This window comes from Chiloscyllium punctatum, chromosome 8 (assembly GCF_047496795.1).
Source record: "Chiloscyllium punctatum isolate Juve2018m chromosome 8, sChiPun1.3, whole genome shotgun sequence".
Lineage (NCBI taxonomy): Eukaryota > Metazoa > Chordata > Chondrichthyes > Orectolobiformes > Hemiscylliidae > Chiloscyllium > Chiloscyllium punctatum.
The window spans coordinates 131189324-131207625 of record NC_092746.1 but is presented as its reverse complement, the minus strand read 5'-3'; the positions used below and the strand labels follow the sequence as shown (position 1 = coordinate 131207625).

Below are 18302 nucleotides of genomic sequence, written 5' to 3'. Positions count from 1 at the left end.
GATAGTCAGCATGGTTTTGTGAAGGGCAGGTCGTGCCTCACAAACCTTACTGAATTCTTTGAGAAGGTGACCAAGGAAGTGGACGAGGGTAAAGCAGTAGATGTGGTGTATATGGATTTTAGCAAGGCGTTCGATAAGGTACCTCATGGCAGGCTAATGCAAAAACTACGGAGATATGGCATTGAGGGTGCATTAGAGGTTTGGATTAGGAATTGGCTGGCTGTAAGGAGACAGAGGGTAGTAGTTGATGGTATAGGTTCATCTTGGAGCGCAGTTACCAGCGGTGTTCCACAAGGATCTGTTTTGAGACCATTGCTGTTTGTCATTTTTATAAATGACCTGGAGGAGGGGCTTGAAGGTTGGGTGAGCAAGTTTGCGGATGATACGAAAGTCGGTGGAGGTGTGGACAGCGAAGAAGGATGTGGCAGGTTACAGTGCGATATAGATAAGTTGCAGAGCTGGGCAGTAAGGTGGCAAATGGAGTTCAATGTAGCTAAGTGTGAAGTCATTCACTTTGGTAAGAGTAACAAGAAGATGGATTACTGGGCTAATGGTAGACTACTTGGTAGTGTGGATGAGCAGAGGGATCTTGGTGTCCATGTACACAGATCTCTGAAAGTTGCCACCCAGGTAAATAGTACGGTGAAGAAGGCATATGGTGTACTGGCTTTTATTGGTAGAGGAATTGAGTTCCGGAGTCCTGAGGTCATGTTGCAGTTGTATAAGACTCTGGTGCGGCCGCATCTGGAATATTGTGTGCAGTTTTGGTCGCCATACTATAGGAAGGATGTGGAGGCATTGGAACGGGTACAGAGGAGGTTTACCAGGATGTTGCCTGGTATGGTAGGAAGATCGTATGAGGAAAGGCTGAGGCACTTGGGGCTTTTCTCATTGGAGAAAAGAAGGTTTAGGGGAGATTTGATAGAGGTGTACAAGATGATTAGGGGGTTAGATAGGGTTGACAGTGAGAACCTTTTTCCGCTAATGAAATCAGCTGTTACCAGGGGACACAGCTTTAAATTAAGGGGGGGTAGGTATAGGACAGATGTTAGGGGTAGATTCTTTACTCAGCGGGTTGTGAGTTCATGGAATGCCCTGCCAGTCGCAGTGGTGGACTCTCCCTCTTTATGGGCATTTAAGCGGGCATTGGATAGGCATATGGATGTTATTGGGCTAGTGTAGGTTAGGTAGGCTTCGGTCGGCGCAACATCGAGGGCCGAAGGGCCTGTACTGTGCTGTATTTTTCTATGTTCTATATGTTCAAAGGCCCTTCATTAGATGTGTTAGCTTTTATTGATAGGATTGAGTTTTGGAGCCATGAGGTCAGTGCTGAGGGAGCACCACACTGTCGGAGAGTTGGAACTGAGGGAGTGCCGCACTGTCGGAGGGTCGGTGCTGATGGAGTGCTGCACTATCGGAGGGTCAGTGCTGAGGGAGCGCCGCGCTGTGGGAGAGTCAGTACTGAGGGAGTGCCACACTATCCCAGGGTTAGTGCTGAGGGAGAATCGCACTGTCGGAGGGTCAGTGCTGAGGGAGTGCCGCACAGTTGGAGGATCAGTGCTAAGATAGTGCCATACTGTCGGAGGGACGGTGCTGAGGGAGTACTGCACAGTCAGTGGGTCAGACTTGAGGGAGTGCCGCACTGTCGGAGGATGAAAGCAGAGGGAGTGCCGCACTGTCAGAGGGTCAGTGCTGAGGGACCACCGCACTTGTCGGAGGTTCAGTGCTGAGAGAGTGCTGCACTGTCGGAGAGTCAGAACTGAGGAAGTGCTGCACTGTTGGAGGGTCAATGCTGAGGGGGTGCTGCACTGTTGGAAGGTCAGTGCTGACGGAGCACCGCACTGTCAAACGGTCTGTACTGAGGGAATGTCTCACTGTTGGAGGTTCAGTGCTGAGGGAATGGGCACTATCGCAGGGTTTGTGCTGAGGGTGTGTTACACTGTCAGAGGTTCAGTGCCGAGGTAGTGGGCACTGTCGGAGAGTCAGTGCTGAGGGAGTGCCGCACTGTCGGAGGCTCAGTGCTGAGGGAGTGCTGCACTGTCAAAGGGTCAGGACCGAGGGAGTGCTGCAATTTTGGAGGCAAAGTTAGCGTGGTGCTGGAAAAGCACAGCAGGTCAGGCAGCATCCAAGGAGCAGGAAAATCGATCTTTCAGGCAAAAGCCCTTCATCAGATGTGTTAGCTTTTATTGATAGAAGGATTGAGGTTTGGAGCCATGTGGTCATGCTGAGGGAGCGCCACACTGTTTGTGGGTCAGTGCAGAGGGAGTGTCACAGTGTAGGAGAGTTAGAACTGAGGGAGCGTTGCACTATCGGAGGGTCAGTGCTGAGGGAGTGCCCCACTGTCGGAGGTCAATGCTGAGGGAGTGCTACATTGCCAGAGAGTCAGAACTGAGGGAGTGCTGCACTGTTGGAGGGTCAGTGCTGAGCGAGTATCGCACTGTTGGAGGGTCAGTGCTGAGCGAGTATCGCACTGTTGGAGGGTCAACGCTGAGGGAGCGCCGCACTGTTGGAGGATCAGTACAGAGGGAATGCCACACAGTTACAGGGTAAGTACAGAGGGAGCCGCACTGTCAGAGGGTCAGTGCTGAGGGAGTGTCGCACAGTTGGAGGGTCAGTGCTGAGGGAGTGCCACATTGTTGGAGGGACGTGCTGAGGGAATACTGCTCTGTCAGAGGGTCAGAACTGAGGGAGCGATGCGTCTGTACAAAGGAAGCACCACACAAGTCGGAGAGTCAGAACTGAGGGAGTGCTGCACTGTTGGTGGGTCAGTGCTGGGGGTGTGCCGCAGTGTCTTGGATATGGTGTTTTGGATGAGACATTTAATAATGGTTGAATGGGACTTCTTAAGGATTCAGAGAGATCGCTGGGCCCTATTTTAATATATTACCAACACGAACGAAACAGACTGCCAGTGTTGCACTCGAATGGTGTGGATGAGGGCAGATCTGAATCCACACCTCAGAGTTCCTGAGACTTGCAGACCGGATTTTACACTCACCTGTCTGACAGCCTGTTCCAGCCCAGCCCTCTGGACACAGACACATGTTCGACCGCATACACGTCCCACCATGTGAACATGGCGGGGAACACATCGCTATGGACAAAGAGAGAGAGAGGTAAGGGGTGCTGCTGATGTTTGACCAGGCACCTTAACACAGACTCCCTGTTACTATGGTTACCCCTCCCCGGAGAAGGTACTGAGCATTGCACACTACAGCTGCGCTTTTCCAGCATCTGCAGTCCTCACTTTCTCCTACATTACAGCAGTGTGCCTAGGATGGACAACTGCTCACTGCATTGTCTCAGTGGTCGATAACTCTTACTGTGGGATTGATACAGGGCTATGGGGAGAGAGTGGGGCAGTGGGATTAGTTTGGGGATTGATACAGGGCTATGGGGAGAGAGTGGGGCAGTGGGATTAGTTTGGGGATTGATACAGGGCTATGGGGAGAGAGTGGGGCAGTGGGATTAGTTTGGGGATTGATACAGGGCTATGGGGAGAGAGTGGGGCAGTGGGATTAGTTTGGGGATTGATACAGGGCTATGGGGAGAGAGTGGGGCAGTGGGATTAGTTTGGGGATTGATACAGGGCTATGGGGAGAGAGTGGGGCAGTGGGATTAGTTTGTGGATTGATACAGGGGTACAGGAAGAGTGTGGGGCAGTGGGATTGGTTTGGGATTGATACGGGGCTATGGGGAAAGAGTGAAGCACTAGGATTGGTTCGGGATTGATACAGGTAAGTGGGAAGAGAGCCAGGACAGTGGGATTAGTTTGGGATTGATACAAGGTTATGGGGAGAGAGCAGGGCAATGGGATTAGTTTGGGGATTGATACAGGGCTATGGGGAGAGCACGGGGCAGTGGGATTAGTTTGGGGATTGATACAGGGCTGTGGGGAGAGAGTGGGACAATGGGATTAATTTGGGGATTGATACAGGGCTATGGGGAGATAGTGGGGCAGTGGGATTAATCTGGGGATTGATACAAGGTTATGGGGAGAGAGCAGGGCAATGGGATTAGTTTGGGGATTGATACAGGGTGTTGGGGAGAGTGCGGTGCATTGGGATTAGTTTGGGATTGATACAGGTCTCAGGGATGGGAATAAATTGGGAATGATTCTGCGTGGTGTGATGGAATTTGTTCGGTATTGATACAGGGTTATGGGGTGGAATTAGTTTACAGTTGATAATGGGCAGTGAGGGTTGGAATAATTTGGGAATGTTATAGTGTAATATTCTGCCTCTGGTAACTGAATTCTTCAATACAAGGTGCGTCATAACTCCCAGTATTGGGCAGGTTGGCTGATCAATCTGCAGAATGTATGACACTGAGAATTGTGGAAGAAGGGGCAACTATTCTCCTTTAAAGGAAAAGGGATTCATTCACAGAATCATAGAATGTGGAAGCAGGCCTTTCAGGGCCATCAAATCCACATCAACCCTCTGAAGATATTCCGAAGTAGACCCACTGCCCCACTGTTAAACGGTCAGATGATTGTGGAGCCTGCTACATCACTCAGTCAGAACAACGCTAGGCTGATCACAGCTCCAATCCCAGTTCCCTGTTTCCCCACAGCCCCAACTCCAGTTCCCTATTTTCTCCGAATAGTTTCTAATGAATTAGTTAGGAATTGTTGGCTTCTGCCTTACAGGATCTAAGAGCCCATAGTCCACCAGCTCCCAGGCATTCCCACTCCCAGTCATCCTGACCCCCCCAGCATTCTCACTCCCGGTCTGTCACATCCCGAACTCCAGCATTCCCACTCCCGCTCTGTCACAACCCGAATCCCCTGCATTCCCACTCCCAGTCTGTCACATCCCGAACCCTAGCGTTCCCACTCCCAGTCGGTCACATCCCGAACCCTAGCGTTCCCACTCCCAGTCGGTCACATCCCGAACCCTAGCGTTCCCACTCCCAGTCGGTCACATCCCGAACCCTAGCGTTCCCACTCCCAGTCTGTCACATCCCGAACCCTAGCGTTCCCACTCCCAGTCTGTCACATCCCGAACCCTAGCGTTCCCACTCCCAGTCGGTCACATCCCGATCCCCCACATTCCCACTCCTGGCCTGTCACATCCCGATCCCCTGCATTCCCACTCCTGGTCTGTCACATCCCGATCCCCCGCATTCCCACTCCTGGTCTGTCACATCCCGACCCCCAGCATTCCTACTCCAGGTCTGTTATTTCCTGAATCACAGTCCACCTGGATACAGGGACATACCGGAGCAGCCAGGACCGGGATACCCAGCAGGACAGTCACAGGTGTCAGGAGCTACACAGACGCCATCGTTCTGACAGACAGGATTACAGACAGCTGCCAGACAGGGAGAGAGAGAGAGAGAGAGAGAGAGTGGTCATGGTTTCATACAGCAATATACACCAGCATCACAACACACAGCTCAGTGAGAGAACTGATCAACTGGGGGAAGGATCGCTCTACACTGTCTCATCAAACCCTCCCAGGGACAGGGACAGCACGGGCAGGGAGCTGGACCTGTCTCCCTCTCTGACCCGCTGGGTGTGGGGAGCTATACTGGTCACTCTCTCCGTCGTGCTGGGGTGTGGGGTGCTGTACTGGTCACTCTCTCTCTCTGACCCACTGGGGTGTGAGGAGCTGTACTGGTCTCCCTCTCTAACCCGCTGGGATGTAGGGAGCTGTACTGGTCTCTCTCTCTGACCCGCTGGGTGTGGGGATGTACTAGTCTCCCTCTCTCTGACTCGCTGGGGTGTGGGGAGCTGTACTGATCTCTCTCTCCGACATACTGGAGCGTGGGGAGCTATACTGGTCTCTCCCTCTCTCTGATGCGCTGGGGTGTGGGGAGCCGTACTGGTCTCTCTCTCTGATCCGTTGGGGTGTGGGGAGCTGTACTGGTCTCTCTCTCTCTGATGTGCTGGGGTGTGGGGTGTGGGGAGCTGTACTGGTCCCTCTCTCTCTGATGCGCTGGGGTGTGGGGTGTGTGGAGCTGTACTGGTCTCTCTCTCTCATGCGCTGGTGTGTCGATGCTGTACTGGTCTCTCTCTCTCTGATGCGCTGGGGTGTGGGGAGCCGTACTGGTCTCTCTCTCTCTCTCTCTCTCTGACCCGATGGGTTGGGGGGAGCTGTACTGGTCTCTCTCTCTCTCTCTCTGACCCGATGGGTTGGGGGGAGCTGTACTGGTCTCTCTTTCTCTCTGACGTGCTGGGGTGTGGGGAGCTGTACTGGTCTCTCTCTCTCTCTGACGTGCTGGGGTGTGGGGAGCTGTACTGGTCTCACTCTCTCTGTTGCCCTGGGATGTGGGGAGCTGTACTGGTCTCTCTCTCTCTGATGTGCTGGTGTGTGGGGAGCAGTAATGGTCTGCCTCTCTCCGACGCGCTGGGGTGTGGGAGCTGTAATGGTCTCCCTGTGTCCGACGCGCTGGGGTGTGGGGAGCTGTACTGATCTCTCTCTCTCTCTCTGATGCGCTGGGGTGTGGGGATTGTACTGGTCTCTCTCTCTCTCCGACTCGCTGGCGTGTGGGGAACTGTACTGGTCTCTCACTGACTCATTGGGGTGTGTGGTGCTGTACTGGTCTCTCTCTGATGCGCAGGGATGTGGGGAGCTGTACTGGTCTCTCTCTCTCTAATGTGCTGGGGTGTGAGGAGCTGTACTGGTCTCTCTCTCTCTGATGCGTTGGGGTGTGGAGAGCTGTACTGGTCTCTCTCTCTCTGATGCGTTGGGGTGTGGAGAGCTGTACTGGTCTCTCTCTCTCTGATGCGTTGGGGTGTGGAGAGCTGTACTGGTCTCTCTCTCTCTGATGCGTTGGGGTGTGGAGAGCTGTACTGGTCTCTCTCTCTCTCTCTCTCTCTCTCTCTGAAGCTCTTAGGTGTGAGAAGCTGTGCTGGTCTCTCTCTCTGGCCTGCTGGGTGTAGGGAGCTGTACTTGTCTCTTTCTCTCTGATGCGCTGGGGTGTGGGGAGCTGAACTGGTCTCTTTCTCCCTGATGCGCTGGGGTGTGGGGAGCTGAACTGGTCTCTTTCTCCTGATGCGCTGGGGTGTGGGGAGCTGTACTGGTCTCATTCTCTCTGATGCGCTGGGGTGTGGGGAGCTGTACTGGTCTCATTCTCTCTGATGCGCTGGGGTGTGGGGAGCTGTACTGGTCTTTCTCTCTCTGATGCGCTGGGTGTGGAGAGCTGTACTGGTCTCTCTCTCTCTGATGCGCTGGGGTGTGGGGAGCTGTACTGGTCTCTCTCTCTCTGATGCACTGGGGTGTGGGGAGCTGTACTGGTCTCTCTCTCTCTCTGAACCGTTGGGGTGTGGGGAGCTGTACTGGTCTCTCTCTCTGACCCGTTGGGGTGTGGGGAGTTGTACTGGTCTCTCTCTCTCTCTGACCCGTTGGGGTGTGGGGAGCTGTACTGGTCTCTCTCTCTCTGACCCGTTGGGGTGTGGGGAGCTGTACTGGTCTCTCTCTCTCTGACCCCGTTGGGGTGTGGGGTGTGGGGAGCTGTACTGGTCTCATTCTCTCTGATGCGCTGGGGGTGTGGGGAGCTGTACTGGTCTCATTCTCTCTGATGCGCTGGGGTGTGGGGAGCTGTACTGGTCTCTCTCTCTCTGATGCGCTGGGGTGTGGAGAGCTGTACTGGTCTCTCTCTCTCTGATGCGCTGGGGTGTGGAGAGCTGTACTGGTCTCTCTCTCTCTGATGCACTGGGGTGTGGGGAGCTGTACTGGTCTCTCTCTCTCTCTGACCCGTTGGGGTGTGGGGAGCTGTACTGGTCTCTCTCTCTGACCCGTTGGGGTGGTGGGGAGCTGTACTGGTCTCTCTCTCTCTGATGCACTGGGGTGTGGGGAGCTGTACTGGTCTCTCTCTCTCTGATGCACTGGGGTGTGGGGAGCTGTACTGGTCTCTCTCTCTGACCCGTTGGGGTGTGGGGAGCTGTACTGGTCTCTCTCTCTCTGATGCACTGGGGTGTGGGGAGCTGTACTGGTCTCTCTCTCTGACCCGTTGGGGTGTGGGGAGCTGTACTGGTCTCTCTCTCTCTCTGACCCGTTGGGGTGTGGGGAGCTGTACTGGTCTCTCTCTCTCTCTGACCGTTGGGGTGTGGGGAGCTGTACTGGTCTCTCTCTCTCTCTGACTCGTTGGGGTGTGGGGAGCTGTACTGGTCTCTCTCTCTGACCCGTTGGGGTGTGGGGAGTTGTACTGGTCTCTCTCTGACCCATTGGGGTGTGGGGAGCTGTACTGGTCTCTCTCTCTGACCCGTTGGGGTGTGGGGAGCCGTTTGCCTGTCACTCACGTTCACACTTGCTCTTGTCGTCAGTCCTGGATCGGAAACCAGAGAAGCAGCTACAGGTGTAACTGCCGGCGGTGTTATTACACAACTGCTCACAACCGCCCTTCACAAACTCCCCACACTCATCGACATCTGCAGAACAGGAGCAAACACAGCTCAGAGCGAGGGTCAAGTGACACCCATACCCTTCACTAACCCCCTTCATCTGCATCACACACCCCAGTCACGGCTCTGTGACTGAACCAGGGGCAGGGGAGCAGGAGGGGGTGCTGGGGGGGGGGGGGGGGGGGGGGGCTAGGAGGAGGGACTGGGAGGCAGGACGTGGGCCTGGATGGTCAAGAGGAGGAGTGAGGGACAGATGGAGGGGACTGGGAGGCAGGAGGAGTGACTGGGGTCAGGAGAAAGGAGTGTGGTGCAAGACAAGGGACTGAGGGCAGGAGGAGGGAGTTGGGGACAGGAGGGGGAGTGGGGGGGGGGGGGGTGCAAAAGTAGGGACTGGGGTAGACAGGGCAGGGTGCAGAGAAAATCAGCCCCAAGCTGAGTTGGTGTCGCCCTCTTTCAGGGGCAGTGCTGAGTGATTGATGGTGTGTCTGTTTGTGGGCGGGGGGGTGGGTTGTGTGTGTGTGTGTGTGGGTGTGTGGGCAGGGGGGAGTGGGTTGTGTGTGTGTGTGTGAGGGTGTGAGGGTGTGTGGGCGGGGGGTGGGTTTGTGTGTGTGTGTGTGTGTGGCGCGGGGGGTGGGTTGTGTGTGTGTGAGGGTGTGTGGGCAGGGGGTGGGATGTGTGTGTGTGTGTGTGCGGGGGTGGGTTGGTGTGTGTGTGTGTGTGAGGGTGTGTGGGCGGGGGGGGGTTTGTGTGTGTGTGTGTGTGTGGGCAGGAGGTGGGTTTTGTGTGTGTGTGTGTGTGAGGGTGTGTGGGCGGGGGATGGGTTTTGTGTGCGTGTGTGTGTGGCCGGGAGGTGTGTTTTGTGTGCGTGTGTGTGTGAGGGTGTGTGGGCAGGGGATGGGTTTTGTGTGTGTGTGTGCGTGGGGGGGTGGGTTGCGTGTGTGTGAGGGTGTGTGGGCAGGGGGTGTGTTTGTGTGTGTGTGAGGGTGTGTGGGCAGGGGGTGGGATGTGTGTGTGTGTGTGTGCGGGGGGGGGTGGGTTTTGTGTGTGTGTGTGTGCGGGGGGGGTGGGTTGTGTGTGTGTGTGTGGGTGTATGGGCAGGGGGGTGGGTTGGTGTGTGTGTGTGGGTGTGTGGGCGGGGGGAGTGGGTTGTGTGTGTGTGTGTGTGTGGGTGTGTGGGCGGGGGGGAGTGGGTTGTGTGTGTGTGTGTGTGTGTGGGCGGGGGGTGGTTGTGTGTGTGTGTGTGTGTGTGTGTGTGGGCGGGGGGTGGGTTGTGTGTGTGTGTGTGTGGGCGGGGGGTGGTTTGTGTGTCGGTATGTGGGGTGTGTGGGCGGGGGGTGGGTTGTGTGTGTGTGGGGTGGGGGGGGGTGGTTGTGTGTGTGTATGAGTGTGTGGGCAGGGGGTGGGTTGTGTGTGTGTGGGTGTGTGGGCAGGGGGGAGTGTGTTGTGTGTGTGTGTGTGTGGGCGGGGGGGGTATGTGTGGGTGTGTGGGCGGGGGGTGGGTGTGTGTGTGTGTGGGTGTGTGGGCGGGGGGTGGGTTGTGTCTGTGTGTGTGTGGGCGGGGGGGGTGGGTTGTGTGTGTGTGTATGAGTGTGTGGGCGGGGGGGATGGGTTGTGTTGTGTGTGTGGGCGGGGGGGTGGGTTGTGTGTGTGTGTGGGTGTGTGGGCGGGGGGGGTGGGTTGTGTGTGTGGGTGTGTGGGCGGGGGGTGGGTGTGTGTGTGTGTGTGTGTGTGTGTGTGGGTGTGTGGGCGGGGGGGTGGTTGTGTGTGTGGGTGTGTGGGCGGGGGGTGGGTTGTGTCTGTGTGTGTGTGGGCGGGGGGGGTGGGTTGTGTGTGTGTGTATGAGTGTGTGGGCGGGGGATGGGTTGTGTGTGTGTGTGTGGGCGGGGGGGTGGGTTGTGTGTGTGTGTGGGGTGTGTGGGTGGGTTGTGTGTGTGTGTGTGTGAGGGTGTGTGGGCGGGGGGGGTTTTGTGTGTGTGTGTGTGCGGGGGGTGGGTTGTGTGTGTGTGTGTGTGAGGGTGTGTGGGCGGGGGGGGTTTTGTGTGTGTGTGTGTGGTGGGCAGGAGGTGGGTTTTGTGTGCGTGTGTGTGTGAGGGTGTGTGGGCAGGGGATGGGTTTTGTGTGTGTGTGTGCGTGGGGGGTGGGTTGCGTGTGTGTGAGGGTGTGTGGGCAGGGGGTGTGTTGTGTGTGTGTGAGGGTGTGTGGGCAGGGGGTGGGATGTGTGTGTGTGTGTGTGCGGGGGGGGTGGGTTTTGTGTGTGTGTGTGTGTGTGTGTGCGGGGGGGGTGGGTTGTGTGTGTGTGTGTGGGTGTGTGTGGGTGTATGGGCAGGGGGTGGGTTGTGTGTGGTGTGTGGGTGTGTGGGCGGGGGGGAGTGGTTGTGTGTGTGTGTGTGTGTGTGGGGCGGGGGGTGGGTTGTGTGTGTGTGTGTGTGTGTGTGTTGTGGGCGGGGGGTGGGTTGTGTGTGTGTGTGTGTGGGCGGGGGGTGGTTTGTGGTGTCGGTATGTGGGTGTGTGGGCGGGGGGTGGGTTGTGTGTGTGTGGGTGGGGGGGTGGGTTGGTGTGTGTGTATGAGTGTGTGGGCAGGGGGTGGGTTGTGTGTGTGTGGTGTGTGGGCAGGGGGGAGTGTGTTGTGTGTGTGTGTGTGTGGGCGGGGGGGTATGTGTGGGTGTGTGGGCGGGGGGTGGGTTGTGTGTGTGTGTGGGTGTGTGGGCGGGGGGTGGGTTGTGTCTGTGTGTGTGTGGGCGGGGGGGGTGGGTTGTGTGTGTGTGTATGAGTGTGTGGGCGGGGGGATGGGTTGTGTGTGTGTGTGTGGGCGGGGGGGTGGGTTGTGTGTGTGTGTGGGTGTGTGGGCGGGGGGGTGGGTTGTGTGTGTGGGTGTGGCGGGGGGTGGGTTGTGTGTGTGTGTATGAGTGTGTGGGCGGGGGATGGGTTGTGTGTGTGTGTGTGGGGCGGGGGGTGGGTTGTGTGTGTGTGTGGGTGTGTGGGCGGGGGGGTGGGTTGTGTGTGTGGGTGTGTGGGCGGGGGTGGGTTGTGTGTGTGTGTGTGTGTGTGTGTGTGTGGGCGGGGGGGTGGGTTGTGTGTGTGGGTGTGTGGGCGGGGGGTGGGTTGTGTCTGTGTGTGTGTGGGCGGGGGGGGTGGGTTGTGTGTGTGTGTATGAGTGTGTGGGCGGGGGGATGGGTTGTGTGTGTGTGTGTGGGCGGGGGGGGTGGGTTGTGTGTGTGTGGGTGTGTGGCGGGGGGGTGGGTTGTGTGTGTGTGTGTGTGTGTGGGCGGGGGGGTGGGTTGTGTGTGTGTGTGTGTGGGCGGGGGGGGTGGTTTGTGTGTGTGTGGGTGTGTGTGTGGGCGGGGCGTGGGTTGTGTGTGTGTGTGTGGTGGGCGGGGGGTGGGTTGTGTGTGTGTGTGTGTGGGCGGGGGGGTGGGTTGTGTGTGTGGGTGTGTGGGCGGGGCGTGGGTTGGTGTGTGTGTGTGTGGGGCAGGGGGGTGGGTTGTGTGTGTGGGTGTGTGGGCGGGGGGGGTGGGTTGTGTGTGTGTGGGTGTGTGGGCGGGGCGTGGGTTGTGTGTGTGTGTGTGTGGGCAGGGGGGTGGGTTGTGTGTGTGTGTGTGTGTGTGTGTGGTGTGTGTGTGTGGGCGGGGGGGTGGGTTGTGTGTGGGTGGTGTGTGTGTGTGTGTGTGTGTGTGTGGGCGGGGGGGTGGGTTGTGTGTGTGTGTGTGTGTGTGTGTGTGTGTGTGTGTGGGCGGGGGGGTGGGTTGTGTGTGTGTGTGTGTGTGTGTGTGTGTGTGTGTGGGCGGGGGGGGTGGGTTGTGTGTGTGTGTGTGTGTGTGTGTGTGTGTGTGTGTGGGCGGGGGGGTGGTTTGTGTGTGTGTGTGTGTGTCTGTGTCTGTGTGTGGATGCTGTTGAGAACCAGTACCTGCAGAGAGGGCTCTGTCTTTTCTCTCACTCAGTCTGATGGTGTATCTTTAACAGAAACATTGATGGCATCATCACTGTGCTGTGACACTGTGACCAGATGACTTGAAGATCTCAGGTTCCACCTTACCCTGGGTGGTTAGCACTGCTGCTTACCAGCGCCAGGGACCAGGTTCGATTCCAGCCTCAGGCAACTATCTGTGTGGAGTTTATACATTCTCCCGGTGTCCGTGTGGGTTTCCTCCCACAGTCCAAAGATGTGCAGATCAGGGTGGGTTAACCGTGGGAAATACAGCGTTAGGGTAGGGGTTTGGAACTGGATGGGATGTCCTTCAAGGATCAGTACAGTGTCAAATGGCCTCTATCTGAACTATCGGGAATCTACTCTATGATTGCATGTTATAACGTTATTAATGTTAGCCCAGACACACCCTGTGGAATGTAATGTTTGTGTATAATAGTTATCTGTGGTTTCACACTGATACCATGATATCCATACCCAGTTTATTACAACATGACAGATAACAGGCAACAAAACATTAAAAACATCACCCAGATAGAGCAAACTCACAGTCGGGAGACGGGGAGAGGGGGAAGAGGGGGACACAGAAAGGCAGATAGAGTCAATAGATATCAAGCTGGGAGAGCACAGCAGATCAGATAGCATTCGAGGAACAGGAACATCAATGTTTTGGCTGAAGCCCCTTCTTCCTGCCCCTCGGATACTGTCAGAGCTGCTGTGCTCTCCAGCTTCACATCCATTGACTCTGGCGTCCAGCATCTGCAGCCCTTACTGTCTCAAAGATAGATAGAGATAGGTTGACAGAGAAGGAAGAAGAAAGAGAGAAGCAGAGAGACAGGGAGATGAGCTTGTGAGTGAGTGCCAGTGTTAATCGGAAATCCTCACACCTCATGGTAAGTTCACAAGGACAGTCGAGATGTCGGAGGCGGGGGGATTCCTATTGTTTGACTTAACTGACTCAGGAATGGAAACAGACCATAGACCACTGATTGGGCACCTATACGAACTCCGCCCTCACCTGTACAACTCCCCCCTCACCTGTACAACTCCCCCTCTCGCCTGTACAACTCCCCCTCTCGCCTGTACAACTCCCCTCTCGCCTGTACAACTCCCCCTCTCTTGCAGCGAGAACTTGGTTTCCCGCTTTGTTTTACTTTTATTTTCTCTCTTTCCTTTCACTATGTTTTCTTTTAGCCTTATTTTCTTTCTTTTCCGTGGGTGGGAATATGGGCAGCATCAGCGCCGCAGTAAGAGTGGGCCACATGTGGAATGGGGGACATGGCTTCTCCCAGTAATCACGCTGGCAGGAGTGTGGCCGTCTCCCGGTATTTAGGGGCGACCTCCCAGTGTTTGGTGCCGGTCTCCTGGTGTTTGGTGCCGGTCTCCTGGTGTTTGGGGACGGTCTCCCGGTGTTTGGGGACGGTCTCCCGGTGTTTGGTGCCGGTCTCCTGGTGTTTGGGGACGGTCTCCCGGTGTTTGGTGCCGGTCTCCTGGTGTTTGGGGACGGTCTCCCGGTGTTTGGTGGCCGGTCCTCCTGGTGTTTGGGGACGGTCTCCCGGTGTTTGGTGCCGGTCTCCCGGTGTTTGGTGCCGGTCTCCTGGTGTTTGGGGACGGTCTCCTGGTGTTTGGGGACGGTCTCCCGTTGGTTGGGGACGGTCTCCCGTTGGTTGGGGACGGTCTCCCCGTTGGTTGGGGACGGTCTCCCGGTGTTTGGGGACGGTCTCCCGGTGTTTGGGGACGGTCTCCGTTGGTTGGGGACGGTCTCCCGGTGTTTGGGGACGGTCTCCCGGTGTTTGGGGACGGTCTCCCGGTGTTTGGGGGACGGTCTCACCGGTGTTTGGGGACGGTCTCCCGTTGGTTGGGGACGGTCTCCCGTTGGTTGGGGACGGTCTCCCGGTGTTTGGGGACGGTCTCCCGGTGTTTGGGGACGGTCTCCCGGTGTTTGGGGACGGTCTCCCGGTGTTTGCGGACGGTCTCCCGTTGGTTGGGGACGGTCTCCCGTTGGTTGGGGACGGTCTCCTGGTGTTTGGGGACGGTCTCCCGTTGGTTGGGGCCGGTCTCCCGGTGTTTGGGGACGGTCTCCCGGTGTTTGGGGACGGTCTCCCCGGGTGGTTAGGGCCGGTCTCCCGGTGTTTGGGGACGGTCCTCCCGTTGGTTGGGGACGGTCTCCGTTGGTTGGGGACGGTCTCCCCGGTGTTTGCGGACGGTCTCCCGGTGTTTGCGGACGGTTCTCCCGGTGTTTGCGGACGGTCTCCCCGTTGGTTGGGGACGGTCTCCCGTTGGTTGGGGACGGTCTCCTGGTGTTTGGGGACGGTCTCCCGTTGGTTGGGGCCGGTCCTCCCGGTGTTTGGGGACGGTCTCCCGGTGTTTGGGGACGGTCTCCCCGGTGTTAGGGCCGGTCCTCCCGGTGTTTGAGGACAATGGCAGCGAAGGTCCTGCATCTCTGGGGACAGTGGCGCCAGCAGCAGCTGAGTCTACAAGATGGCTACGTTGGCAAAGGGACATCTGCAGGTGGAGTGGGGATTCACAGCCTGGCTTGGCATTGGGCCTGGAGACTCTCGGTTCAGGGTGAATGTGGGGACAATGGTGAAGAGACGACATCTAAAGTGAGGCAACACTGACATTGGGGAGGGGCAGATACAGACGGGAGGTGAGGTGACAATGAGGTGGGGCTAGGTGAAGGTAAGGTGGGGGGGGGTGAGGCAAGGGTGAGGCGGGGGGTGGGGGAGAGGGTGAGGCGGGGGTGGGGAGAGGGTGAGGAGAGGGTGAGGAGAGGGTGAGGAGAGGGTGAGGAGAGGGTGAGGCGGGGGTGAGGCGGGGTGGGGAGAGGGTGAGGCGGGGGTGGGGAGAGGGTGAGGGGGTGAGGTCGGGGTGAGGTCGGGGTGAGGTGGGGGTGAGGTGGGGTGAGGGTGTGAGGTCGGGGTGAGGTCGGGGGTGAGGTGGGGGTGAGGGTGAGGGTGTGAGTGAGGGGTTGAGTTGAGGGTGAGGGGGGTGAGGTGGGGGTGAGGTGGGGGGGTAAGGGTGAGGGTGTGAGGTGAGGGGGAGTTGAGGGTGAGGGTGAGGGGTGAGGTGAGGGTGTGAGGTGAGGGTGTGAGGTGAGGGGGTGAGGTGAGGGGGTGAGGCGAGGGGGTGAGGCGAGGGGGTGAGGCGAGGGGGTGAGGCGAGGGGGTGAGGCGAGGGGGTGAGGCGAGGGGGTGAGGCGAGGGGGTGAAGTGGGGGTGAGGGTGAGGGGGTGAGGTGGGGGTGAGGGTGAGGGTGAGGGGGTGAGGCGAGGGTGAGGGTGAGGGTGAGGTGGGGGTGAGGTGGGGGTGAGGTGGGGGTGAATTGGGGGGTGAAGTGGGGGTGAAGTGGGGGTGAAGTGGGGGGTGAAGTGGGGGAGGTGAGGTGAGGGTGAGGGGGTGAGGTGAGGGTGAGGGGGTGAGGTGAGGGTGAGGGTGAAGTGTGGGTGAAGTGGGGGTGAGGGTGAGGGTGAGGGGGTGAGGTGAGGGTGAGGGTGAGGGTGGGGGTGAGTTGAGGGTGAGGGTGAGGGTGAGGGGGAGGGTGAGGGGGAGGGTGAGGGTGAGTTGAGGGTGAGTTGAGGGTGAGGGTGAGGGTGAGGGTGAGGGTGAGGGGGAGGGTGAGGGTGAGTTGAGGGTGAGTTGAGGGTGAGGGTGAGGGTGAGGGTTGAGGTGAGGGTGAGGGTGAGGGGTGAGGGTGAGGGTGAGGGTGTGAGGTGGGGGTGAGGTGGGGGTGAGGGTGAGGGTGAGGGTGAGGGGGTGAGGTGGGGGTGGGGGGTGAGGTGGGGGTGAGGGTGAGGGTGAGGGTGGGGGTGAGGGTGAGGGTGAGGGTGAGGGTGAGGGTGAGTTGAGGGTGAGGGTGAGGGTGAGGGGGAGGGGGAGGGGAGGGGGAGGGTGAGTTGAGGGTGAGGGTGAGGGTGAGGGTGAGGGTGAGGGGGAGGGTGAGGGTGAGTTGAGGGTGAGGGTGAGGGTGAGGGTGAGGGTGAGGGTGAGGGGTGAGGGTGAGTTGAGGGTGAGTTGAGGGTGAGGGTGAGGGTGAGGGTGAGGGTGAGGTGAGGGTGAGGGTGAGGGTGAGGGTGAGGTGTGAGGGTGTGAGGTGGGGTGAGGTGGGGGTGAGGGTGAGGGTGAGGGTGAGGGGGTGAGGTGGGGGGTGAGGGTGAGGGTGAGGGTGAGGGTGAGGGTGTGAGGTGGGGGTGAGGGTGAGGGTGAGGGTGAGGGTGAGGTGGGGGTGAGGGGTGAGGGTGAGGGTGAGGGTGAGGGTGGGGGTGAGGTGGGGGTGAGGGTGAGGGTGAGGGTGAGGTGAGGGTGAGGGTGAGGTGAGGGTGAGGGTGAGGGTGAGGGGGAGGGGGAGGGGGGAGGGTGGGGGTGAGGTGGGGGTGAGGGTGAGGGTGAGGGTGAGGTGAGGGTGAGGGTGAGGGTGAGGGTGAGGGTGAGGGGTGAGGGTGAGTTGAGGGTGAGGTGAGGGTGAGGGTGAGGGTGAGGGTGAGGGTGAGGTGAGGTGAGGGTGAGGTGGGGGGTGAGGGTGAGGGTGAGGGTGAGGGTGAGGGGAGGGTGAGGGTGAGGGTGAGGTGAGGGTGAGGTGAGGTGAGGGTGAGGGTGAGGGGGAGGGTGAGGGGGGAGGGTGAGGGTGGAGGTGAGGGTGAGGTGAGGTGAGGGTGAGGTGAGGTGAGGGGTGAGGGTGAGGGTGAGGGTGAGGGGGGAGGGTGGGGGTGAGGGTGAGGGTGAGGGTGAGGGTGAGGGTGAGGGTGAGTTGAGGGTGAGGTGAGGGTGAGGGTGAGGGTGAGGGTGAGGGTGAGGGTGAGGGTGAGGGTGAGGGTGAGGGTGAGGGGGAGGGTGAGGGTGAGGGTGAGGTGAGGGGAGGGGAGGGTGAGGGTGAGGTGAGGGTGAGGGTGAGGGTGAGGGTGAGGGTGAGGGTGAGGTGAGGGTGAGCTATAATTCTGGATAACCTATTTCTCACTTTTCTATTGTTTTTCATTTCCTAACTATTTGATCTTCGGTATCTGTCCCTCACGAGCCGTCCCACATGAGACTGCACTGTGGTTCTGTGACTGGAAACTTTACCCAGTACATGGAACAATCAAGATAATTCACTTCAATTCCGTTCTCTTCCCTGTACAGCTTTCTCTGTCTGTTGCACAGGGACAGGTCTGGCAGGAAAATGGATAGACAATAAAAAGGGGTTACAGCACTTAAGGGGGGTGCAGGAGGATACGTCACAGGTCATTGAAGGTGGCAGGACCAGGGGAGACAGTAGTTTAATAAAGACAGGACCCGCTTCTTTATCACCGGGGCAGAGAGTACAATAGCAGGGGGGTGAGGTTGAACTTGTCCAGGACCCTTGTTGGTCCTCAGCTGGAGAACTGTGTACAGGGTGTGGGCCCCACATTATAGGAAAGATGGGAATGCATTGGAGAGAGTGCAGAAGTGATTTACAGGAATGGTTTCCGGAATGAGAAACTTCAGGGATTGGAGTGGGGGGGGGGAGGGGGTGGAGGTTGAAGGTGTTGGGACTGTTCTCCCCAGAGAGAAGGTGGCTGAAAGGGTTGCAGCTGTACAGGACATTGGAATATTTTGGAATATTGCATGCAATTCTGGTCTCCTTGCTATAGGAAGGATGTTGTGAAACTTGAAAGGGTTCAGAAAAGATTTACAAGGATATAGGGAGATGTTGAACAGGCTGGGGCTGTTTTTCCCTGAAGTGTTGGAGGCTGAGGGGTGGACTTTATCGAGGTTTATAAAATCATGAGGGGCTTGGATAGGGTAAATAGACAGTCTTTTCCCTGGGGTCGGGGAGTCAGAACTAGAGGGCAAAGGTTTAGGGTGAGAGGGGAAATATCAGGGCGGCATGGTGGCACAGTAGTTAGCACTGCTGCCTCACAGCGCCAGAGACCCGGGTTCAATTCCCGCCTCAGGCGACTGACTGTGTGGAGTTTGCAACATTCTCCCTGTGTCTGCGTGGGTTTCCTCCGGGTGCTCCGGATTCCTCCCACAGTCCAAAGATGTGCAGGTCAGGTGAATTGGCCATGCTAAA

At 57.9% G+C, this 18302-nt stretch overlaps 1 protein-coding gene across 3 annotated transcripts in view; it reads right to left on the bottom strand.

The window, feature by feature from the left end:
• The window catches only part of LOC140480928 (uncharacterized), a 276989-nt gene that overhangs the window by 25212 nt on the left and 233475 nt on the right, over positions 1 to 18302 (bottom strand). For 2 of the 3 annotated variants that reach the window (XM_072576515.1, XM_072576516.1), the window contains exons 11-13: positions 8249 to 8377; positions 5223 to 5315; positions 2999 to 3094 (exon numbers count right to left, since the gene is read on the bottom strand). In XM_072576515.1, the coding sequence (XP_072432616.1) occupies positions 2999 to 3094; positions 5223 to 5315; positions 8249 to 8377 (318 nt within the window). The remainder of the gene's footprint in view (positions 1 to 2998; positions 3095 to 5222; positions 5316 to 8248; positions 8378 to 18302) is intronic. The other variant, XM_072576518.1, reaches the window with a different exon arrangement.